The 23,958-nt window shown below is 60.3% G+C and overlaps 2 protein-coding genes across 4 annotated transcripts in view; one reads left to right on the forward strand and one right to left on the reverse strand.

Moving 5' to 3' along the window:
• Window positions 1-820: 820 nt before the first annotated feature.
• LSM7 (LSM7 homolog, U6 small nuclear RNA and mRNA degradation associated) lies at window positions 821-9,351 on the reverse strand. Its single transcript, XM_017874896.1, has 4 exons — window positions 9,251-9,351; window positions 9,077-9,167; window positions 3,349-3,420; window positions 821-1,120 (listed from the first exon to the last, which is right to left on the reverse strand). Exons 1-4 carry the CDS (start codon window positions 9,317-9,319, stop codon window positions 978-980), a joined length of 375 nt encoding a protein of 124 aa, XP_017730385.1. The 5' UTR covers window positions 9,320-9,351; the 3' UTR covers window positions 821-977.
• SPPL2B (signal peptide peptidase like 2B) overlaps window positions 9,261-23,958 on the forward strand; it is a 22,166-nt gene continuing 7,468 nt past the window's right edge. For 2 of the 3 annotated variants that reach the window (XM_017874895.1, XM_017874893.1), the window contains exons 1-10: window positions 9,261-9,464; window positions 14,964-15,083; window positions 17,353-17,535; window positions 18,620-18,709; window positions 18,919-19,058; window positions 19,671-19,813; window positions 19,921-20,017; window positions 20,751-20,867; window positions 23,048-23,129; window positions 23,809-23,883. In XM_017874895.1, the coding sequence (XP_017730384.1) occupies window positions 9,318-9,464; window positions 14,964-15,083; window positions 17,353-17,535; window positions 18,620-18,709; window positions 18,919-19,058; window positions 19,671-19,813; window positions 19,921-20,017; window positions 20,751-20,867; window positions 23,048-23,129; window positions 23,809-23,883 (1,194 nt within the window). In that variant the 5' untranslated portion in view covers window positions 9,261-9,317. The remainder of the gene's footprint in view (window positions 9,465-14,963; window positions 15,084-17,352; window positions 17,536-18,619; window positions 18,710-18,918; window positions 19,059-19,670; window positions 19,814-19,920; window positions 20,018-20,750; window positions 20,868-23,047; window positions 23,130-23,808; window positions 23,884-23,958) is intronic. The other variant, XM_017874894.1, reaches the window with a different exon arrangement.

The raw sequence follows: 23,958 nt of genomic DNA on the forward strand, positions 1-23,958 counted from the left end.
AATATATATATATATATAAAAATATATTTATTTCTCAAAAGAAAAAATATATACATTTTTTGTAGAGATGGGATCTCCCTATTTTGCCCAGACTGGTCTTGAACTTCAGGGCTCAAAGAGGTCCTCCTGCCTCATCCTCCCAAAGTGCTGGGATTCCAGGCGGGAGTCATTGTACCCAACCTCAGGACACTCTGTGAGCAGGGAAGGAACCCAGAGGGGGCTGGCTGTAGGTGACCAGTCCACCTCACAAGGGGGGGCAGCAGTGGGGGCAGGTGTTAGCAGCATGGGCTGTGGGGTCCAGCCTCCTGATGCACCCGGCACCTGATGTACCCCACCCTCCCGATGCACCCCGGCTTCCTGATACACCCCGGCCTCCTGATGCACCCTGGCCTGATGCACCCACCTCCCGATGCGCCCACCTCCCGATGCACCCACCCTCTCGATGTACCCCACCCTCCCGATGCACCCACCCTCCTGATGCACCCCACCCTCCCGATGCACCCACCTCCTGATGCACCCACCTCCTGATGCACCCACCCTCCTGATGCACCCGGGCCTCCTGATGCGCCCCGGCTTCCTGATGCACCCGGCTCCTGCTGTCTCGGGTAGGCCTGGGGTTCCACAAGCCCCTCATCAGACTGAGGCTCCTGACTCGCCTGTCCCGGCCTTGCCTGTGCCTGCCTTGGTCACCCCTGAACCCTCATCCCCAGGAGGGACCATGGCGGGTATCTGATGAGCTCCAGGGTCTGAGTCCAATCTCCAGGAATCCAGGTTTCCTCAGAAGGTTAAGGGAAAAGCAAGATTCCGGGGCTCAGACACATTGAGGTTTGCAGTTTTATTAAGAAAACAAAAATTCAACCGATACAAACAGGAAAGCACTTCCGCTCCTGCGGGCGGCCCTGTGGTGGGCGGCGGCCAAGTCTGTGGGAAGCCGAGCTGCTCCAGCCTGTCCTGCACCCCCTGCACCCCCGGCCCGGCTAGGCGTCCTGCTGCTGGATGAAGGGGTTGGGGATGGCCTCCATGCCGTCCTGCGGGCAGATCAGCACCACGGACGTGCCCCGGCACACCACGAGGCCCAGCTGCCGGGTGTCCTCCGTGAGCTTGTACTGGTCGTCAGGGTCTGGGAAGGAGGAGACAGAGAGGGCTGAGGGAGCTCCAGGAGGCCTCTGAGAGTTCCCACCGACACAAGACCCTCGCTCCGCCCTCCCCACCTGCACCCTGCGGGTGCCATGAGCATGCGGGGACCTCAGAGGGGGTGCACTCTGCGGGGCAGGTCCCTGGCTCCCATGGCTCAGACCCACAGCTCCTAGAGACCAGCAGCAGCTCCACAGACAGCAGCCACAGCCTGCCCTCCCTCCACAAACCACAGCAACAGGGAGGCCTGGGCGATGGCCGGCTACCCTGGGTCTCAGAGCTCACTGGGGCCCAGGCACCAGGGCCGGGGACCAGGTTATCAGACGGCCAGCCAGAATACAGGCACCCCGGGCCTCCTGGTCTCTGCAGGGTTCCTGGAACCCTAGGGGGCCAATATTCACCCTATAAGAGGCTGGGGGCTGGGCACGGTGGCTCACGCCTGTAATCCCAGCACTTTGGGAGGCCAAGGTGGGCCGATCACGAGGTCAAGAGATTGAGACTATCCTGGCCAACATGGTGAAACTTGGCCTCTACTAAAAATACAACAAATTAGCTGAGTGTGGTGGCGGGTGCCTGTAGTCCCAGCTACTCGGGGAGCTGAGGCAGGAGAATCGCTTGAACCCGGGAGGCGGAGGTTGCAGTGAGCTGAGATGGCGCCACTGCACTCCAGCCTGGTGACAGTGAGCTACTGTCTCAAAAAAAAAAAAAAGAAGAGGCTGTTCATGTGGGTGGCACCCCAGGGAAGTGCCAGCAAGCCCAAGACAAGCTCTGAAGGCGCTGAAGGCGATGCAAACTCCTCACTACTGTGGTCATGCGGTGGTGGGGGCATGGGGGAACCACAGGGCCCAGGTTTTTAACATTTTTGTTTTAGAGACCAGGTCTTGCTCTGTCGCTCAGGCTGGAGTGCAGTAGTGTCATCCCAGCTCACAGCCCCAACCTCCCGGGCTCAAGCAATCCTCCTGCCTTAGCCTCCCGAGTAGCTGGGACCACAGGCACATGTACCGTCATGCCTGGCTAATTAATTTTTTTGTGTTTTTTGTAGAGACAGGGTCCCACTATGTTGCCCAGGCTGGTCTCAAATTCCTGGGCTCAAGTGATCCTCCTGTCTCGGCCTCCCAGAGTGCTGGGATTACAGGCATGAGCCACCGTGGCCAGCTCCAAGAATAAATCTTGTGTCAGTATCAATGGGTCCGAGGGGCAAGACCCTCCCTTTCTAAGTCCTGGCATCCCCCCGATGCCTGGGCCGGGCTGGGGGCTTGCAGCAGGAGCTTCTGGGGGAGAGTCTGAGGACCTAGTGGCCTCATTGGGGAGGAGAGTGAGCAGGGGCAGGGAAATGAGGGAGGGTTCTCTGGGGAAGGGATGGGGCCCTGCATTCATAGTGGGGATTAACAAGGGAGAAGAGGAGGGGCCCGAGAGGGGTCCCACAGCACGCTCGCTCTCCCACAGCAAGGATGCTCTCAGCTGGGCGCCACAGCTCACACCTGGAACCCCAACACTTTGGGAGGCTGAAGCAGGGGGATGGCTTGAGCCCAGGAGTTCGAGACCAGCCTGGGCAACACAGTGAGACCTCAGCTTCTCTTTTTTTTTTGAGACGGAGTCTCACTCTGTTACTCAGGCTGGAGTGCAGTTGCACCATCTCGGCTCACTTCAGCTTCCGCCTCCCGGGTTCAAGCGATTCTCCTGCCTCAGCCTCCCGAGCAGCTGGGATTGCAGGTGTGCGCCGCCGTGCCCGGCCCCTCGCCTCAGCCTCCCGAGCAGCTGGGATTGCAGGTGTGCGCCGCCGTGCCCGGCCCCTCGCCTCAGCCTCCCGAGCAGCTGGGATTGCAGGTGTGAGCCGCCGTGCCCAGCCCCTCGTGACACCAGTTTTAACAAAAACTAAAATAACAAGACATTTAAAAAGGCTGTCCTCTAACTGTGCTGCGAGCATTTTAAGTGCCCTGTCAGTTTGTAGAGACCAGGCGGGAAGCTCCCCCGTCTCTCCAGGCCCTAGAACAATGGAGTTTCCAGCTTTGTGAGGATGTCCAGGACCGGTGAGCGCTCAGCCCGTCCATCGGCCACCACCAGGCTTCATGTTGGTGACTCAGAGTGAGGTTTTGTGGGTTTCAGAGAGGAAGAGCCAGCAGGCAGCCCCATGGCCGCCTCCCTTGCCCTGCTGCCCCCTCACCCCACTGCCCTCCTCATCCCGCTGCCCACCTCGGCTGCCGCCCCACTCACCTCGCATGTACTCAATGGTGCCGTCCAGCACAAGGTTGAGGAGTGGGTCGAAGCCCTTCAGGATTCCACTGGCTTGGAGAAATCACCGGAGGAAAGAAATGAGAAGGCATGAGATCCATCCTGGGTACACGGCCTGCCCCAGCGTGGCTCAGGCATGGGGCTCACTGCTCCAGGGATGGAGGACTGAGGGTGGGGGAGGGCTCCCGGGAGGGGCCGGTGACAGCAGCCTCCAGAGGGACCCCCACCATGGGCAGCCGACTGTGTCTGCAGGGGGCCAGAGGGCAAACACTTCTGGCCGTGTGGGCCACAGGGTGCCGGCCACAGCTGCTGGCTCGGGCTGCCCGGGTGGAAGCAGCTTCGGTGATGAGCCCATGTGTGGCTGAACTGTGGCCAGTCAGCTCTACACACAGGCACTGAAATGGGAATTTCGTATCATTTCCACATCGTGAGACAGTCTTCTTTTGATCCCTTTCCAGCTATTTAAAAGTCATAGAAACAATTCTCAGCTCAAAAGCAGTAGCAAAACAGGCAGCGGCCCATGCATGCGGTGGAACCACCAGCCAGGAAGAGGAGCGAGGCTGGCGCAGGCCACGGTGCGGATGCGCCTGAGGACGTCACGCTCAGTGAGAGACGCCAGACACAGAAGGCCGCGCAGCGTGTGATCCCGTTTCTATGAAATGTCCAGGACAGGCCAATCCACAGAGACAGGGAGGGCATGTGTGGGTGCCGGGGAGGTGACAGGCAGTGACAGCTGAAGGGGACAGGGCTTCCTCTAGGGAAGACATAGAGTGCTCTGCTGTGACAGCGGTGATGACTGCGCTGCCTGACCCGTGCTGGGTCCCTCAGTGAGTTCACGGAATACAGAACAAATCCCAGCCCTGCAGCTCAGGGCTTGTGGGGAGTGGGCAAGAGAGATGCTCTGAGACCCTGGTGCAAAGGCTTTGGGGGCTGAGGCAGTCGCTGTGGCTTCTCTCTCCACGCTGCCTGCCCCACCCCCCAAGCCTCGCCACCTTAGGTCCCAACTTGCCACCTTGGGTTAGGGCTCTCTGACCCGGTGGTGACCTTTGCCATCTGATCCTGTTCCGCAGTGTCTGGTGACACTGAGAAGGGTGAAGGGGGAGCTGCGTGTCCTCAGCAGAGGCCAGCCCACCCTCCCTGCATGGGACTCCCCTCTTCTCCCCCACAGGCTCCTCTAGCCCAGGCCCAGGAGCGGTTCCGCCTCTGCACTCACTGAGGGGCGTCCCACAGCCACCCCCTCCCTACCCTCCTTCTTACCCCGTCATCTTTCGGGTGCTTCCTCCAGACACCAACCCACACCCCTTAGGGTGCTGCCCTCTGCATGTCCCCCACCAATCTCAGGGAGCAGGCACCCCAGGCATTATCCTGCCCGCCTGTCTCCTCCCAAGGCAGGGCCGTGAGCCTGTCCATGACCGTTACGCGCTGCAAACTACGACCCTCAGATGAACGTGGCCCGCTGCTCATCTCTGTACGTGAAAGTTTCACTGGCCCACCACCACACTCGCCCGCTCAGGCGCTGACCAGGGCGGCTCTCCTGCTCTGTGGGCATAGCTCACTGGTTGTGACAGAGACCATCTGGGCTGCAAAGCTGAAGATATTTGCTGTCTGGCCTTCTACAGAGAAGGTCTGCCCGCCTGCATACAGGCTTCAGCCCCTACCTCCACAGCTCCCTCTCTCTGCGCTCAAGTCCCTCCCCTGCAAAATGAAACTCGTCACCTATGAGATGGGGTCAGTCGCAGCTGTTCAGGTCCTTGGCACCAGCCTGACCAGTGAGCCAGCCCTCCTCACCGGGACAGACGTGAACACTGAGGTAGGAAGGTCTCTAACCAACGTTCCCCTCCCCTGGGGTGTGGGCTCGGGCCTGTGACTCCGAGGGGACAGGACGTCACTCCTGCACTTAGGTTATGTGGCGAAGACAAGGAACTCTGCAGCTGTTTAAGCCTCTGAACCAGCTGACTTTGAGCCAATCTAGAGGGAAACACCCTGGGTGAGACTGACCGCATCAGGTGAGTCCTTCAGGGACCAAACCCTTTCTCTGCTGTGTGTGCGTGCGCACATGTGCGTGCGTGTGTGTGCGTGCGCGTGCTTTATTTATTTATTTATTTTTAGAGTCTCGCTCTGTCTCCCAGACTGGAATGCAGTGGCGTGATCTCGGCTCACTGAAAACTCTGCCTCCAGGGCGATTCTCCTGCCTCAGCCTCCCAAGTAGCTGGGACTACAGGCACGCGCCACCGTGCCCAAATAATTTTTGTATTTTTAGTAGAGATGGGGCCTTGCCATGTTGGCCAGGCCGGTCTCAAACTCCTGAACTCGAGTGATCCGCCCGCCTCGGCCTCCCAAAGTGTTGGGATTACAGGCGTGAGCCACCACGCCCAGTTAATTTTTGTATTTTTAGTAGAGGTGGGGTTTCGCCATGTTGGCCAGGCTGGTCTCGAACTCCTGACCTCAGGTGATCCACCTGCCTTAGCCTCCCAGAGTGTTGGGATTAAGGCATGAGCCCCTGCACCCGGCCCCAAACCCTTTCTGAGAGATGATTCTCCCACTGACCCGAATAACTGAATCTGAACAAATGTCGGCTCAGCCTGCACCACCATGGAGGCAGACCACCATGGTGGGAACAGAGTCCTGAGCCGGCAGGGTCTGGAAGCTGCAAGTGTCCGTAGCCAACACTGGCCAGAATGAGGACCCCGGCTCTGCAAAGGTAAAGCACTGAGCTCTGCTGATAACCAGTGGGCTCAGAAGAAGACCCCGAGATGATGGACCCCAAAAAACAACCCTCAATTACAACTCCTGAGAGCCCCTGAGGCTGAGGTATCCCGGCACCTGACCCACAGATCCTGTGAGATAATAAAATGGTGCCGTTTAAGCTGCTAACTGGGTGGTGATTTGCTATGAAGGGCAGAAAACAAAGGGAAGCAGTGTGACCGGCAAGAGCGGCTGCTCACTCATGTCCTTCCGTGTCCGGAATCAGCATGGTGTAGACTCAGCAAACATTTCATTCAGATTCCTTTTTCTTTTTTTTTGAGACGGAGTCTTGCTCTGTCTCCAGGCTGGAGTGCAGTGGCATGCTCTCGCCTCCCGGGTTCAAGCGATGCTCCTGCCTCAGCCTCCCAACTAGCTGGGACTACAGGCATGCACCACCAAGCCCAGCTAATTTTTGTATTTTAGTAGAGATGGGGTTTCACCATGTTGCCCAGGATGGTCTTGATCTTCTGACCTTCTGATCCGCCCGCTTGGCCTCCCAAAGTGCCAGGATTACAGGTGTGAGTCACGCGCCTAGCCTCTTTTTTCTTTTCTGAGACTGGGCCTTGCTCTGTGGCCCGAGCTGGAATGCAGTGGTGCAGTCATAGCTCACTGCAGCCTCGAACCCTAGGGCAAAGCCACCCTCCCGCTTCAGACGCCCAAAGTGCTGGGAATACACATGTGAGCCGCCCCACCCGGCTGGGGCACTGTGATTTTTAATGACTTTCTTGCCACCCAGTTGCCTACAATCCAGGGAGGAAGAGGTTTGGGTCCCCGGCTTACAAAAAGAAACCAAAGATCCAAGAGGCTGTCGAATAAATGACGTGTTGACTGACGACTTACTTCCTGCTGAGAGTTGCCTCAATTACATTACATGCCTGTAACCATTCATTCTCACCACCCCCTGTTGAAGTGGGCGGAGTTACCAGCCCCATTTGACAAATGAGGAAACTGAGGCTCGGAGAAAGCAGCTCACTTGCCCAGTCAAAAATGCCAGGCTGGACACGGTGGCTCAGGCCTAAAATCCCAGCAATTTGGGGGGGCTGAGGCAGGCAGATCGCTTGAGGCCAGGAGATTGAGACCAGCCTGTCCAACATGGCGTCTCTACTAAAAATACAAATATTAGCTGGGCATGGTGGCACACCTGTAATTCCAGCAACTTGGGAGGCAGAGGCACAAGAGTCACTTGAACCAGGGAGTTGGAGGTTGCAGTGAACCAAGATCACGCCTCCTCACTGCAACCTGGGCAATAGAGTGAGACTCCATCTCAAAAAAAAAAAAAACCCCAAAAAAGTAGAAGAGAGCTGGGGTTCTTTTTTTTTTTTTTTATTTTGAGACAAAGTTTCACTCTCTGTCACCCAGGCTGGAGTGCAGTGGCGTGATCTCAGCTCACTGCAACCTCTGCCTCCTGGGTTCAAGCGATTCTCCTGCCTCAGCCTCCTGAGTAGCTGGGATTACAGGTGAGCGCCTCCGCATCCCGCTAATTTTTTTTGTATTTTTAGTAGAGACGGGGTTTCACCATATCGGTCAGGCAGGTCTCGAATTCCTGACTTCACGATCCACCCGCCTCAGCGTGTGCCACCACGCCCAGATAATTTTTTTGTATTTTTCGTAGAGACGGGGTTTCACTATGTTGGTCAGGCTGGTCTCGATCTCCTGACCATATGATCTGACTGCCTCAGCCTCCCAAAGTGCTGGGGTTACAGGCGTGAGTCCCCGTGCCCAGCCAAGAGCTGCAGCATGCATCACCAGCCCATGCCCATGCGAATGCTTCCTGCCCTCTGAGAGCTCACCCTGTCTTCACTAGATTCCATGGAAGAGTCGCATGCAGAGGCAAGCATCAGGTTAACATGCACGACACAACACTGCAAACGGTGACAGGTGCTACCAGGATCCCAGAACGATGGGGCCTGACCCCAGGGTCAGGGAGGGCTTCCCAGAGCAAGCGCCTGCGGACCTTGTGCTTTTGCCGCCCTTTGAGTCATGAGCCTCGATGCCTTAATCAGAAGTATGGATTCAGATTTTACTCCAGAACAACGGGGAGCCCCAGAGGTTTTCAGCAGGGAGCAAGAAGCCTCCATTTCTTTTTCATTAGGTGCCTCTGGCCGCTGAGTGGAGACTGACCTTAGTAGCTGGGATTCCCAACCCGGGGGGTCGGGGGTCGGTCCTGTCCCCAGAGAACACTAAGCAACGTCTGAAGCTATTTAGGTTGTCACAACTTGGTGGAGGCCAGGGATGCTGCTCAGCACCCTGCAGTGCCCCAGGACGGCCCCACTCGAGAGAAATCCGACCCCAAATGTGTCCACAGTGTTGTGCGGGAGAGACCTTGACTTAGAGGGAGGAAGAAAAGAAGCCGGGAGATCTGTGGGGATCTGGGGCAGTCCGTGGACACACAGGACTGCTCGGGAGGCCAAGCCGGAAATCCCAATACCGGCTGCGCCACTGTGACTTTCGGTTACGTTTCCCGCTCCTTGCCTCAGTTTCCCCGCCTGCAAAATGGCCATACCAGTTCCTAACTCCCGGCGTAATTCGGAAGCCTGCACAAGGTAGTCGGCGTCAAGCGTGTAAAGAGGCGCCTCTGCGGCGGCTCACTCCTGTCATCCCAGCACTTTGGGAGGCGGAGGCGGGCGAATCACTTGAGGTCAGAAGTTTGAGACCAGCCTGGCCAACATGGTGAAACCCCGTCTCTACTAGAAATACAAAAATTAGCCGGGAGTGGCGGCGCCTGTAGCCCCAGCCACTCAGGAGGCTTAGGCTGGAGAATCGCTTGAACCCGGAGGTTGCAGTGAGCTGAGATCGCACCACTGGCACCCCAGACCGGGCGACAGAGCGAGACTGCGTCTCAAAATAAATAAATAAAAAAAAAAATAAATAAAAGAGGCGCCTCTGCAGGCATCCTCATCACCTCTGTTGCTGAGTTTATTTTAAAATTTTAAAGCGGGGGTGCCGACGGCGGGAGCCTCCTCACCTTCGCGTCCTCCCTGGAACTTCACCCGGATCGTCTTGTCGATGTACTTGGACAAGTCCAAGATGCTCTCCTTTTTCTTCTTCTCCTTATCCTGCGGGGAAAGCAGAGCGCATGAGGCCTGGAGCGCTGCCCGAGCCCCACGCCCCCCGGCTCCGGATTCCGCCGCGCGCTCACCGCCATGTTGTCGCGCCGTGCGGCTCTTCGCAGACACCGCCCCGTGCCCTTTGACCCCCCCACGCGCATGCGCGGCGCATGCGCGGCCCGGGGTCTCGGGGCGTTGCTGGGAAACATCTGCCGACGGTTGCGGCGGGCACCGGCCGACATGGCGGCGGTGGCGGCGGCTGCGCTGGCGCGGCTTGTGGCGGCCTTTCTGCTCCTCGCGGCCCAGGTGAGCGCGGCACCGGTCCCGACGGCACCGCAGGCTGCGGCCCCTCGGCCTCTCGGCCCCGAGGCTACGCGCAGGAACGACCCCTCTTGGCCCGTCTTGGGGGTCCAGCCTCGGGGATCCGCGGTTCCCTCGTTGTCGGCCGGCGGTGCCGGGGCCCGGCCGTGACCTTGCGGGGCTGTCCCCGGCTTCTCTCCCTTCCCCGCCTCGGAGGCCCTCCGCCGCTGCAGCGCCCCTCACTTCCCACCGGGCCTGAAGTTTGTGCCCCGTCCATCCTCCGGTTCTGCTTGTCCGTTTCGGGGTCTCCAGCTGCCGCGGGGGACGCGCCTCTCCCGCTCTGTGGCCTTGGGCAGGCGGCCGCCCACCCCGCTCCGAGCCTCAGTTTCCCCTTAGGCGGAACGACCGGGTGCTAAGTTAACCTCACCGTAGGGGTGCGGTGGGGAACCCAGAGGCGTCCCGCGTGTCCCGCAGTGACTGGCCAGCATCCTGGAGCGGTCAAGAGCCCAGCCCTGCACTGGGGTCGTATCCCCGCTCCATCTTTTACTCCGTGACCTTGGACGAGGGAATTCCCTGCTTTGAGCGTCAGTTGCTCGTCTGGAGAAGGGGGGTCACCCGACTATGGTGTGGATTCTGGAGATGCTACCCAGGGTGACCAGCGCCTAGGGCCAACACGCCTTCCTTATGTTCGTTGTGTATCATTTGATGTCGAGTGTCAGGTTCTAGTGGGGACAGTCTACGAGATCGCACTGTCCTAACTACATCTTTGATTTTCTTAATTCCGAATCTTCCCTCTCTCCTGAGTTTGGTGGCTCAGGGAATGGAACCCGAAGCAGCCCCACAAATGCATTAGCCTTCACTCCTCTCTCAGAGTTCTCTTAAGGCGTCGCTGCCACCAGGCTCCTTCTTAGTCTCCACTCCTCCAGCCCCACTGCCATCCCCCTGCGGTGGCTGCCTTTGTCCCCCACATCCCCAGTCCATCCTCGACACAGCAGGAGTGACCCTTTCACAGTATGTCAGATCGTGTCGCATCTGGATGAACATGCTGTCCAGTTGTGACCTGGGGCCAGGGAAGCCTGCAGCTCATTGCAGGAGCTTCGCTGTCTAGTCTTTTCTCTTACCCTGAAACGCCTGTGGTCTCTGCAAGGCTGGAGGGCCACCGCAGAAGCTTTCTGCGAACCCCACCTCCACCCCCAGCTGCCCTGGCAGCCCCCTGGACTCCCCCCATTCTGTGGCCAGGGACCTAGAGACCCCAGACATTTGGAAGAAGGAGGAAAGCCAAAGGTGGAAGAAAGATCACAGAAAGCTGTGGAGGGAGGGAGTCAGTTTGCCTGGGAAGGCTTTTCCGAAGCAGATGTGTTTTTTTTTTTTTTTTTTTTTTTTGAGACAGAGTCTCGCTCTGTCGCCTAGGCTGGAGTGCAGTGGCGCGATCTCAGCTCACTGCAACCTGTACCTCCTGGTTCAAGCAATTCTCCCACCTCAGCCTCTCGAATAGCTGGGATTACAGGTGCACGCCACCACACCTGGCTATTTTTTTTTTTTTAGAGACGAGATTTAACCACGTTGGTCAGGCTGGTCTCAAACTTCTGACCTCAGGTGATCCACCTACCTCGGCCTCCCAAAGTATAGGGATGACAGGCGTGAGCCACCATGCCCAATCCTGAAGCAGGTGTTCTGAGCGATGAGTAGGAGTTTGCCGGGTCGGCAGGAGGGAAGGGGTGTTGGAAGCACCAGGAGCAGCATGAGCGGGGGCTGGGAGGTGTGAGAGCTGGCAGGTGATTTGGGGTTGGCAAGGGGTGGGCTGTGGCTGGAGTGCAGGGTGGAATAATGCTGGAAGGGAGAATTTACACCCTGAAAGATGTCACCACCAAGGAGCTCCTGGGGGGTGGGCTGTGGAGGGATGCTCCATCTTTTACTCCGTGACCTTGGACGAGGGAATGCCCCTGCCACCAGGGGCACAGAGGAGGGGGGAGTGGTGCGAGTGGCCCCAGGCAGAGAGTGAAGGCAGAGCATTTGGCCTCTTAGGCTGGATGACAGGCCGTCTGGTGGAAACCAGGTTGTGGAAGGCTCTCTGTGCTGGGGTGCATGGACTTTAACCTGGGCGGGCTGAGGAGTGTGAGCTTTATCTGGAGGGTGGGGAGTCAAAGGAGGTGTCAGAGGGACGTGAGAGAGCAGGTGCTCCTGCTCTTCCCAGAACCCTGGTTGTAAATACACCCTGAGACGCCGTCCCTGTTGGGGGGGCGGTGCTTCATGGCAGTGGAAATTTGAGTCCGATTGCCCAGAATGAGACTAGCTCTCTGGGCAGAAGCCTGCTTGGTGACAGTCCTCGACTCGCTTGCTACCATTCTGTGACCTCCCCAGTGAGACACCTCCCCTCCCCCACCCCATGGAGCCCATTCCTCAGCAGATCTGAGCTGGAGCTGGTGACCCTGGCTGGACCCGGGCTGGCTCCTGGAACTCCTGTGTTCCCAGAAGGGAGGCTCTCCCGGCCTGGACTCACTGGCCTGTTTCAAAGGCCCTTGACATGGATGCTTTCACAGTCACTTCGAAGCAGGGTTTCTAAGCCTGGAAGTTTCTAAACCTGTGTGCAGTGGTGAAGCATCTGCGCTGCCATTTGTGAAGGATTTGGAGGTCGAGGCCTGGGCTTTGAGCCTGTCCTTGTAGCCCGAGCTTTTTCTGCTCCTCCAAATTTCGGCGGGCCTGACTAGAACTTGGCCCTCAGAGCTGTGGCCGTTGGACGAATTGTTCCCAATTTCTTTAACTCAGCAGACGAGGAAACTTCCTGGTGAGACGCCGCCGCGTTCTCTGGCCTTTGATAGAAGCACAGGCCTTTTTTTTTTTTTTTTTTTTTTAACAGAAAACCAGTTTTGCAAATTGTGGAGAGGAAAATGCATGAATGTGCTTTTGTGCTTTTAAATGACCCTTTTAGAGAGAAGCAGAGAAGCAGTTCTATCGGTTCCCATTTTACACAAAAGACACTTTTCACCAAAGTCCCTGATCCCATAGAACAGAGCTTGGCAAGTGTTTTCTGGGAAGGGCTAGACAGTAGTTTTGCTGGGCTCTGTGGCCCACGTGGCCCGTGGTGCGGATGCTCGGTTTCTCCTGTTGTACCTCCAAAGTCAGAGACTCTTCCTTAGGAATGGGCTTGGCTGTGTTCCAATAAAACTTTATTTACAAACACGGAAGGTGGGCCGGACTGTGGATTATTGGCTTCTGCCGTGACCGATACCATCCCTCCTGGAGTAGGTGCGAGGGGTTCTGAACACTGCGGGGCTGTGTTGGAAGGGGCACCCTCCGGGTTCGGCACCGGGGCCAGACTAAGGGTTGCTCTCAGCGAGGGCAGTCTGATGGGCAGAACTGGAAAGAAAGGGCTCCTGACTCTGCCTCGGCTCCGGGGGAGGTCACACGGGAGGTGCTTGGAGTTGGGCTGGGGCAGGTGTGGGAAGGAAGCAGCGTTAGCCAAGTGCTATGAGACCCCCAGGCAATTGCGGGGACTGGGGCTCTGTGGGCTTTCACCATGCTGCCACCCCGAGGTCGTCAGGGCCTTGATCAAGATGCTCCCAGACCAGGCCGGAGCCCTTGCGTGATTTCAGTGAGGGCCCGGCTGTTGGAGAGCCAGTCTGTGCCCGTGTGCTGGGGTTGGTGTCTGGCATCAGGGACCGTCGGGACCTTTAGCCAAGCCAGAGCTCCCCTTCCCCAGCCCCAGCTTGGCAGAGCTGCGTCTGCATTGTGGGCCCGTGTGGCGTTGTGGCATTGGCCCTTTCGGTGCACGGCTCAGTCCCCCTCCAGATTTGTTGCCATCCTGTTCCTGATGAGGTGAGTGGCTGTGGCCTGTTTGTTTCCATGGCAGGTCCCCTGGGGACCAGGGGGTGTGGCTGTCTGTCTGGGAGGTTTACAACCTGGCAGGAGCCCTGCAGCTCCGGAAGGCCTGGCCCAGGAGCCCGCAGTGTGCAGATGAGCCCTGCAGCCCTGGAAGGCTGAGGGCTGGGCGCGCCTGAGAACAGGCGGGCCTAGGGCGTGGGGGTGGGTCTCCTTGGTCCCTGGCACATGGCTTTTCTCCTGGGACCCCTCCCTGTGCAGGCCAGGCTCCCCTGGGGGCCCACACTGAGGGTCTGCAGCGTGATGCAGCAGCTGGGACCTGGGCCCCGTCCCTGTGAGACCCTCTGGTGACAGGTGTCCTCACGAGACGGAGATGTCCTTGTCAACTGCTAGTTGGGGGCCCTGGGCAGGGGAGCAGGAGGAAGGTGGGGATGGTAGGTGTGGGCGGCGGGACTGGACTGGGCTCTGCTGGGAGAACCGTGGCTCTGCTTAGGCCAGAGCCCCTTAGTGTCTGCAGTGGTCCCGCGGCGGGAAGTGTGGTGAGCAGCACCAGCTTCCTGCATGTGGAATCGCGTCTTTCCTCATAGCTCCATCCTGCTCTGTTAAGCATTGGATTGAGGAGGCGGGGGTCAGCCCTTCTGGTCCAGGCCCGTCTGCTCCGCGACCCTCCTGGGAGGCTTCCAGGGCTTCGGGGCCCGGTCCTGCCCCTTACTTCGTTTTGAGAGCATGGCAAGGGCCTGGGCCCGCTCTGTCCCGGGGGCGGTGGGCCACTACCCCTGCTCCTCTTGGCCGGCTTTGGCCACTCGTCCCCGTTCAGTGTCCGGGGCTCCTGCCAGAGGATCCGGACCTTCCCCTGTAGCCCTCTCTGAGCCACTGCTGCTGCAGGCTGGAGAGCACGAACTTGAAGCCCTGGCTGGCTGTTCCTTCTCCCCCCTGGGAAGTGGGAGCTGCTGTGCTGAACTCTGCTGGTTTGGGGCTTCGTGGGGAGCACGACGCTGTCTGTCCTGCTGGTGGCAGCGTGACCTGTTGCAAACCTCAGCCTGTCCCACTCAGGACCCCAGTGCCCGTAGGCCCCTTGGCTCAGCTGCTTCCTGCTATTCTTCCAGCAGGAGCTGAGGGGTGCCGGCCGACCTGGGATCCGTCCCCCTGGTCTGGTACCCGTTATGTGCCTGGTCCCCCCGTGCCCCTGGAGCGCCAGTCGACAGGCAGTGCTCATGGGGCTGTGGGTCAAAGGCCACCCAGACCTGGGGGGTGTGGAGGCTTGTCCAGGCCTCCCGCCCAAGCCCAGGGCCAGGTCTGCTGGGGCCCTGCCCTTCTTCCCTGCTGAGGGCTCTGCCTTCGGCTGTCCTTCTCCCATCGTGCCCACTGGTCCTGGGAGGTCCAGGAGGTGATGCGATCCCTGTTCTTTGGTGCAGAAACTCGGGAGCCACAGAGAGGTGACCTGACACACTCATGGTCACCAGCCTGGGCCCCCTGAGGAAGGTGAGCTGGTCTGCATCTTTGCTATAAACCATGTATGGTCACATCCCTGTCTGTCCTGTTGAGACGGGGAGACATCCCAGACGACCTCGTGAACACGGGCGCCCCTCCTGGAGGCGTCCTCCTCTCCTCGGGCCTGTTTCTTGTGGGGCGGTGTAGCCCCACGCATCCCGTGCTGTGGCTCTGATCGCCGGCCTTGTCCCGCAGGTGGCCTGTGAGTACGGCATGGTGCACGTGGTCTCCGAGGCTGGGGGCCCCAGAGGCAAAGACTACTGCATCCTCTACAACCCGCAGTGGGCCCATCTGCCACATGACCTCAGCAAGGCGGTGAGTACCCGCCAGCTGGGCGCGCCGTGGAGGGGAGTGCGTGGGCCCCAGGGCTCTAGAGACTCATCCAGCCAGGGGTGCAGGAAAGATCCAGAGGCGAGAGGCAGGCCCTGGCCAGGTCTGGGGGACTCTTGGGTAGCCCCTAGTTCCCCTGGGCCTCCCCAACCCTGGTCATCAATGGAAGCTATCCATAGGCCTTGGGATGCAAACCTAGAGGCACCGGCTGAGCCCCATGTGGTGGACAAGGGTCTCTATTGCTCCATGCTGGGGTCCCCATCTAGTGGGCCTGGACAGAGGGGTCCTTGGAGGAGTGACAGGAGAGGGCACAGGGGGGTCTCGGGGACGAGACCTGTTCCTTTCACCATCTTCCCGACTGGAGCACTAACACCTGCTGCTGAGTGGGTCCCTCCCTCCCTCAGAGGCCCCACCTCCTTTCCCACTGCATCCCTCAGGCCCTGCCCCCTTTCTCACTGCATCCTTCAGGCCCCACCCTCTTTTCCACTGCATCCCTCAGGCCCCGCCTCCTTTCCCACCATGTTCCTCAGGCCCTGCCTCCTTTCCCACTGCTTCCCTCAGGCCCCACCTCCTTTCCCACTGCTTCCCTCAGGCCCCACCTCCTTTCCCACTGAATCCCTCAGGTCCCGCCTCGTTTCCCACTGCACCCCTCAAGCCCCGCCTCCTTTCCCACTGCATTGGTCAGGCCCCACCTCTCCTGTTGAGTCCTTCAGGCCCCGCCTCCTTTCCCACTGTGTCCCTCAGACCCTGCCTCCCTCAGGCCCCACCTCCTTTCCCACTGCTTCCCTCAGGCCCCACATCCTTTCCCACTGTGTCCCGCCCCCTCCTGGATCCCTCGAGGCCTGTCGGCCAAGAGGTGCTAGCATCTTCCTGTCTGCTTTGTTCATAGTGTGTGCGTGAGCATGTGTGTAATTGGTACGTGCCTGCACATGTGTACGTGTCTGAGTGCCTGTTTATGTGAGTTTGCATGAGTGTATGTGTGCATATGCCTGAGTGTGTATGAGCACGTGTGTAATAGACATGTGCATGGACATGTATGTGCCTTACTGCGTGTGTAGGTGTGTCAGCACACGTGTGCATGTGAGCATGTGTTTAATAGGTGTGTGGGGGCATGTGCATGGGTCTGAGTGTGTATGTCTGTGTTCGTGCATGTGTGTGTGAGCGTGCATGCAATAGGTTTCTGTATGGGTGTGTGAGTGCATATGTGTGTGTGTGCAGGTCTGTGTAAGCATGTAACCACGTAATAGGTATGTTTGTGGATGTGTGCATGTGTCTGTGCATGCGTGCGTGCGTAATAGGTGTATGTATGTGTGTGTACGTGTGCATAATAGGTTTGTGTGTGGATGTGTGTGCCTGTGTGTTTGAGTTCGTGTGTGTGCATGAGTGTGTGCGTGTGAGCTCATGTGTCATGTATGTGCACATGCCTGAGTGCGTTTGTGTGAATTCGTGTGGTGTGTGTGCATGCGTGTGTGTGTAATAGGTATGTGCGCCCAAGCAGGAGTGCACAGGTGTTTGCTTGCCTGTGCACGTGTGTGCCGTGTGCTCTGGGCTATGTATAGTGTGCTTGTATTACGTGTGCATGTAATAGGTATGTGTGTGCTTGAGCGTGAGTGCGCATGTGTATGCTTGCGTGTGTATGTGTGTACCGTGTGCTTTGGCCTGGCTGTGTATGTGTGCACGTGCGTGTGTGTGTGTGCTCCGGCCTGGCGGTGTGTGTGTGTGTGTGTGTGCCATGTGCTCTGGCCTGGCTGTGGGTGTGTGCTCCAGCCTGGCTGTGGGTGTGCGTGTGTGTGTGTGTGCACCGGCCTGGCTGTGTGCGCGTGTGTGTGTGCGCACATGTGTCTTGGCTTCCTTCCTGGGCTGTGAGGTCGCTGAGAGTCGGGGCCTTGTTCTCTGCACACTGGAACCCCTCCCGTTTCTCACAGATGCCTGGTCATGGTGGGGCTGTGGTGGGGACCCACTCGGTCTTGCTGAGTGAGCTGTGATGGCTTGCAGGGTGGCTTAGGTGTCAGGGGACAGCCATGTCTGTGAGGACTCCGGCCCTGCTCAGATGAGGCAGCCCAACCCGTCACCCAGCGTCCTGCTGTGGGAACCACCGTAGGGATGGCTCTGCCTAGGTGGGGCCGAGGCCACGCGGGACTTTAGGCTAGAGCTGAGATCTAACTCAGCGCAGGCTTTGGGTGGGAGAAGGGGCAGCTGGGCCCTCCTGGTGACTCGCATCACGTGAGACAAAACCGTTTCCTGGCCTTTCCAGTCTTTCCTGCAGTTGCGCAACTGGACGGCCTCTCTGCTCTGCTCCGCAGCGGACCTCCCTGCCTACGGCTTTGGCAACCAGATCCCGCTGGTGGCCCGGGGGAACTGCACCTTCTATGAGAAAGTGAGGCTGGCCCAGGGCAGTGGAGCACGCGGGCTGCTCATCGTCAGCAGGGAGAGGCTGGTACGGCCCTGCGCCCCCACCGCTGAGCCAGCTCTCAGGGGCAGGAGGGGGGTGCAGGAGGCAGCAGCGGCAGGGGCTGGTCTTCTGATTTATCGCTAAAGGCAGGCCGTCTGTGGGGAGGATCCGGGCTGAGTGTGGCTGTGGAGAGGGCAGAGATGAGTCTGTTCTTTCTGTGCTGCTGGCTGGGGCTGTGGAACTCTGGCCGTGGTCTTGTTGGTTGCTTGTCCTAGAGCAGCCCCCGGGGTGACGGAAACCACACTCTCCGTAGGGATGGGATTGGGGTGTCTTCTGAGGAGCAGATGGCCTGGCCCTGAACTGGTCCCTTCTGGGGACCCTGGTGCCCTGGCTCTCGAGCCAGTGGGGCTGTGCTCACCTGTGTGGTCCTAGCCAGGTGGCCTGAAGCCCAACCCCTTTTCTATCTTCTGTGAAATGGGCTGTGGTTGAGAGCTGGGGGCCTGGCAAGGCTGGTCACAGCAGGGGACACGCTGACTGCTGGGCTGGGCAGGGTGCGCAGTGCCCCTGAAGTGTAGTTTTGGGGTAAGAAGAAAATGGAGTGTAGGAATTCCCTCACTGCCCTGCCCGTGGCTCTGGGCTGCCCCCGCCAGTGTTGCAGCCTGAGCCTGGCCACCCAGGGGGGCCTGGGGCAGGGTCTCAGGGCTGAGGCCAGAGCAGGCCGGGCAGAGCCGAGGGTGTCATCCCCGTCTGCACGTGCTGCCGCCATTGAGAGAGGCCCTCAGTGGGTGTGGGGCTCAAGGTGGCCTTGTGGGCAGGCGTGGGCTGTGACAAGTGTCACTCAGGATGCGTGTGTGCGGTTAGAGAGTCCCACGGCTGGGGGAGGGATTGGCTCTCTTAGGCCCGGGGCCCTGTTGTCGGGTGAAGAAGGCTTGATGCCCTTGGGCCTCCCTGTGCTTGGGTCCTCCTGGGAGGCCGGAGGCTGTCAGGTGCAGAGGAGGAGCAGACAGGCGCCCCCTGCCTGGCCTGAGCCTCGAGTGAGGGTCCCAGGAGAGGAGGCAAATGGGCACAGAGCTGGGGGCCCACCCATTGCTGCGGGTGATGCCTGCCGCTCCCTCCTCTGGGCCCCCAGGTCCCCCCGGGGGGCAATAAGACGCAATTTGATGAGATTGGCATTCCTGTGGCCCTGCTCAGCTACAAAGACATGTTGGACATCTTCAGGGTAGGTCTGCCGCTGCTCAGACCCGCGCTCCCGAGGAGATGGGGAGGGCTTCGGGCTGGCTGCCGGGGGCGTTTGTGCCGGGGTGGTGGGTGAGGCGTGGCCCCTGCAGGCCAGGGTCTCCAGCCCCAGCCCTATAGCCCACCGCTGCACACAGACCCGTGGCTGGCGGGTGGCTCTGATGCCTGCCCCTGGTGTGTTCCTCGAGGCAGCGTTTCGGCCGCATGGTGAGGGTGGCGCTGTACGCGCCTCATGAGCCAGTGCTGGACTACAACATGGTCATCATCTTCATCATGGCCGTGGGTACTGTCGCCATCGGTGGCTACTGGGCCGGGAGTCGGGACGTGAAGAAGTGAGTTTCATGCCGTCCGTGGGCTGTGACGGGCGAGCGAGTGGGCGGGCGGCTCTGACGCGGGCTGGGGCTGCCAGTCTTCTCATCCGGAACAGCAGTGAGCGCTTTGGCCTGGGCAGGGACGGCTCACCCCGTGGAGCCCTTCCTTTCTTCCTCAGGAGGTCCTGGGACAGAATCAGGCCCTTTTCCTGCTGGGGCGGGCTCCGGGGACCCGGTGGGTGTGCGGGGCTGGGCAGGTATGGATGTGGCAGGTACGGGCGTGGCAGGTGCAGGGTGGGCAGGTGGCTGGGGCTAGCTGCCTACTCCTGCCCAGCCGCCCGGGTCTGGGAAGGCCCCACATGTCCAGGACTCTTTATGCAGAACCTGCACGCCAGCCTCTGGCCCGGCCTAGTGGCCACCCCAGCTCAACCCAGGGACGGGGGCCCTGCCACCCTCTGCTGTGTGGTCTCCTCTGCCCTGGGGACATTTGGGGCGGTTCCTTGCACTTCAGTCCCCCCCGGGTCCCCTCCTGCTCCGGGCTTTCTGCCGCGTTCCCCTGGGTGGTTGTGGACTCCTGGGCCCCGTGTAGGCCAGCCGGCCCCAGCGCTCCGTGACCCCACGGCATCTCCCAAGAAGGTACATGAAGCACAAGCGTGAGGACGGGCCCGAGAAGCAGGAGGACGAGGCGGTGGACGTGACGCCAGTGATGACCTGCGTGTTCGTGGTGATGTGCTGCTCCATGCTGGTGCTGCTCTACTACTTCTATGACTTCCTTGGTGCGTGGCCCCGGGCGGGCGGGCCGCGGCGTGGAGATGCAGCCGGCCCTGGGGGAGGGGGGTGGCGTGTGGGCCTGGCCCCTGGCCTCACGGCCCTGCCCCTGCAGTGTACGTGGTCATCGGGATCTTCTGCCTGGCGTCCGCCACCGGCCTGTACAGCTGCCTGGCGCCCTGTGTGCGGCGGCTACCCTTCGGCAAGTGCAGGTGAGGCTGCCTCGCTGGCCCCGACGTGCCTGACTCTGTGCAGTGATGACCACGGCCCCTTTGCCGCCCCAGAGCCCCCCATGATGCAGTGTAGCTCAGAGTCTACAGCAGGCACTTCCTCAGCGCTTGCCTGTGGTTCTAAGGCTCAGGAGCAGGGCAGAGTCCGGGCGAGCTATCAACGGAGGCCGCCAGCAGCCAGGCACCAGGGTGGCGGGGGGAGGGTGCTTTTGTCCCCAGGAGCCCTGCCCCAGGTGGCAGACTGGCCGGGGCGTGGAAAGGCACCAGGGTTCTCCAGGGAGCCCAGAAGGTTTCCCACAGCGCAGAGCTTGGCCTGGCTCTTAGGGGTGAAGGGAGCTGCCGGGGGCGTCTCCAGCAAGATCAGACCTGGGTCTATGAAGCAGGGCTCGCCCAGGGGAGACCTTTTTGGGTTGCTGTCCCTGGGTGAGGATGTGGGAAGCCTGGAGCAGGCAGGGCCTTGGGTGAGGGGTTGCAGCACAGGCGAGGGGCTCTGTGGGTGCAGCCAGTGGCCCCCCCAGCACCTGTCTGGGCCAGGCTCTGCCCCACCCTTGGGGTGCCTACTGTTGTCATCGTGCGGGGGTATGGAGTTTCATAAGGAGGACAGAGTGCGGGCTGCCACTCTGGAGGGGGTGCCTGGGCAGGGCCCAGGGGTGGTGGGTAGTGGGATGAGGCCGGAGGCTGGTGGGCTTGGCTCTGACTGCCCCATGCCCCCCAGGATCCCCAACAACAGCCTGCCCTACTTCCACAAGCGCCCGCAGGCCCGTATGCTGCTCCTGGCGCTCTTCTGTGTGGCTGTCAGCGTCGTGTGGGGTGTCTTCCGCAATGAGGACCAGTAAGTGCTGCCTCCCCTGGGCCCCGGCGGGCGGTGCCGTCCTCAGATGCTCCCTCCACAGGGCTCCTGGGGCCCTGACTCCCTGCCCTCCCTGGAGGCCGGCCCAGCCTGGAGCCGCTTCAGGACCATGTTAGGAAAAGCCCTGGCCCCGGGCTGCCCTCATGGGGCCGTGGGGTCGTTTCATCTGGGTTTGTCCAGGTGCCGTGGGAACCCTGACTGGAATCTGGGAGGAGAGGCCAGAGCCTCTGTGGCTGGGAGCCATGTCCTCCAGCAGGCCTGGATGGGACTCCTGTGCAGGGCATCGCTGCCCAGAGCCACAGTCTGTCCCCCGCTGTCCCCATCTCTGGCACCAACGTGCGCACCGCAGGCCCGAGGCCCAGGGTGTGGGCTCCAGGGCAGCTGATCCTCTTGGTCATGCCTGCCACGGCCTCTGAGCAGTGATGGAGGTGGGGCAGGCACTGCTCCCTCCTTGCTCAGCTCCTACGCGGCCTGGACTTGTGGCTGCCTCCTGCCGTCCGGGCCTCCTCGACGAGGCCGAGCGCCTGGCACTGTTGGGAGGACAGAGCTGGCCTGTCCCCGCCTGGCCCCCTCCCTGACGAGGCCGAGCGCCTGGCGCTGTGTTGGGAGGATGGAGCTGGCCTGGCCCCGCCTGGCCCCCTCCCTGACGAGGCCGAGTGCCTGGCGCTGTGTTGGAAGGATGGAGCTGGCCTGTCCCCGCCTGGCCCCCAGCACCGTCCCTGATACTGTCTGGCGCTTCCTCTCGGGTTTTTTCCCGAGGCAGCCAAGTGCTCTTGGCTTTGGTGTGTATTGGAGCCGTGGCACGTTTAACTGGCAGAAGGAAGACGTGAAAATATTTTGAATCCTTTGTACACAAAGGGAAAATGAATCCTTTCAGTTATTTCCAAGCCAGGAAACTCGTTGCGTCACGTGAAGTTAGAGCAGGCTGCAGTCAACTGGGCTCAGGGGCTCACGCCTGGGATCCCAACATTTGGGAGGCCAAGGCAGGACCATCACTTTACCCAGGAGTTCAAGACCAGCCTGGGCAACAAGCGAGAGCCCCTCTCTATTTAAGAAATAACATAAAATCGAAAAAATAACTGGCCACAGTTCTGTGGGTGCTTGTGGCGTGTGGCGCCTGGAATGGACTGTTCCGGCGTCTCCATGGAGGCCTCCGTTCTCAGCAGCCGCCCTGCCCAGGGGATGTTTTCGTCCCATTTTCCAATGAAGCCTTTGATGTTTGAGACGCTGAGGAACGCTGGGGAGCTCGTCCAGCAAGTGGCAGGCGGAGCCTCCGTGGAGGGCAGGGGCCAGCGGGGGCTTCATGGGGCCGGGAGAGAGTCAAGGTTGCAGCTGGGTGCAGGGGCTGTGGCCTTGTTCAGGAGGCAGTTCTGTGCTTTGCTCCAGGGCACCCACTGCATGGCAGCCCCACCCACTGTGGACCCAGAGGTTCTGCAAGGAAACCTGGTGTGGCACAAGTTTTACTTTAATAAACAGTTTGGGCGCGGTGCCTCGTGCCTGTCATCCCAGCACTTTGGGAGGCTGAGGCGGGCAGATCACTTGAGGTCAGGAGTTTGAGACCAGCCCGGCCAACATGACAACCCCATGTCTACCAAAAATGCAAAAAAAATCTGCCTGGCATTGTGGTGGGCGCCTGTGATCCCAGCTCCTCAGGAGGCTGAAGCAGAATTGTTGAACCTGGGAGGCGGAGGCTGCAGCAAGTCAAGATCGTGCCACCAAACTCCAGCCTGGGCGACAGAGTGAGACTCCATCTCAAAAACAAAAGCAGTTTGGAGGGGTTCAGTGCCCAAGCCCTCCTGCACATGCACCCTCTGCCTGGCCCCGGCCTCCAGCCTGGCACCCACCATCCGGGGACAGTGACTGAGGGGACGCAGCCGGCCAGGCCTGTGTCCACCGTCCTGGCTGCAGAGTGGTGGGCTCCTCTCCCTGTTTCCACAGGGGGCGCCCTGCGGTGGGGCCTGTGCCGCCAGCCCTGCTGGAGTTGTAACAGCAGGGGCCCTCCCACGGGTCTGGGGTCCTCAGGGTCATCCCCTGGGCAGGGGGAAGTGCAGCAGGGCGGCCTCTTGGCTGAGAGCGAAGGCCCTGTGTGTGGCTCACAGGAGACAGCATCCCGGGTGGTCAGCCAGCCTCCACCCCGGCAGGGATGCTGCTTTGTCTTGCAGGTGGGCCTGGGTCCTCCAGGACGCCCTGGGCATCGCCTTCTGCCTCTACATGCTGAAGACCATCCGTCTGCCCACCTTCAAGGTGAGCGCAGGGAGGGTGCAGCTACGGGGCAGCGTGGGTGGCGGGAGCCTTCCCCCCAAGCCTGGCCCATGTGGGGCTGTGGTCCTTGCAGGGCTGTGCTCCTGCTCACTGCCCTGGCTACGGCCACCTCGGCCTGTTGTGAAGGGTGGGGCTTGAAGATTGGGTCCCAAAGTCCCCGCCGAGGCGGCCTGGGTGGGTGGCTGCGGGGTGGTGGTCCTGGCAGGGGCAACTCATATCTGCATGAGGTGGTGGGGAGAGCGGTGGAATAGGGCTGAAGGAACTGGCCTCCGTGGTACCGGGAGCACGGGGATGTCGTCAAGCCCCAGGCGGCTGCATTCCCTTGAGGGCCCCACAGGACCCCAAGCGAGTGGCATTTGAATGCTTGGGATGGCTGCCTGTATCCCCACAGCCAGCCCTGTGTGGCATGGGCCTCCACCCTCCTGTTCCTCCTTCCTGTTATGCAGAGACTCTGAAAGCCTAACTTTTGCCCTTAAATCTCAACCTGATGTTGCTTCCAGAGCTGCTCCTGCGTGGTGCGGCCCAGCACTGGCGCTCTGCTGGGTTCCTTTAAAGGCTTCCTCCCAGGAGGAGGCGCTGGGCCTCGTGAGATGGGAGTGGAAGTGGGGTGTGGGGAGGCGCAGGCCAGGGTGGGGGCCGCCCTTAGCCATGGGCTTCGCAGGCCTGCACGCTGCTGCTGCTGGTGCTGTTCCTCTACGACATCTTCTTCGTGTTCATCACGCCCTTCCTGACCAAGGTAGGCGACTGCCTGCGCCCTGCTCCACCCCATCACCCCACTCCCTCGTCCCCTGCTCCCCACCCCATCACCCCA

This window comes from Rhinopithecus bieti, unplaced genomic scaffold (assembly GCF_001698545.2).
Source record: "Rhinopithecus bieti isolate Rb0 unplaced genomic scaffold, ASM169854v2 scaffold_9769, whole genome shotgun sequence".
Classification (NCBI taxonomy): Eukaryota; Metazoa; Chordata; class Mammalia; order Primates; family Cercopithecidae; genus Rhinopithecus; species Rhinopithecus bieti.

Coding starts and splice junctions, on each gene's coding strand:
- LSM7 (XM_017874896.1), bottom strand. CDS start 9,319: ATGCGCGTGGGGGGGTCAAAGGGCACGGGGCGGTGTCTGCGAAGAGCC. Junction 9,168..9,250: donor CACGGCGCGACAACATGGCG/GTGAGCGCGCGG, acceptor CTTTCCCCGCAG/GATAAGGAGAAGAAGAAAAA. Junction 3,421..9,076: donor GTTCCAGGGAGGACGCGAAG/GTGAGGAGGCTC, acceptor GATTTCTCCAAG/CCAGTGGAATCCTGAAGGGC.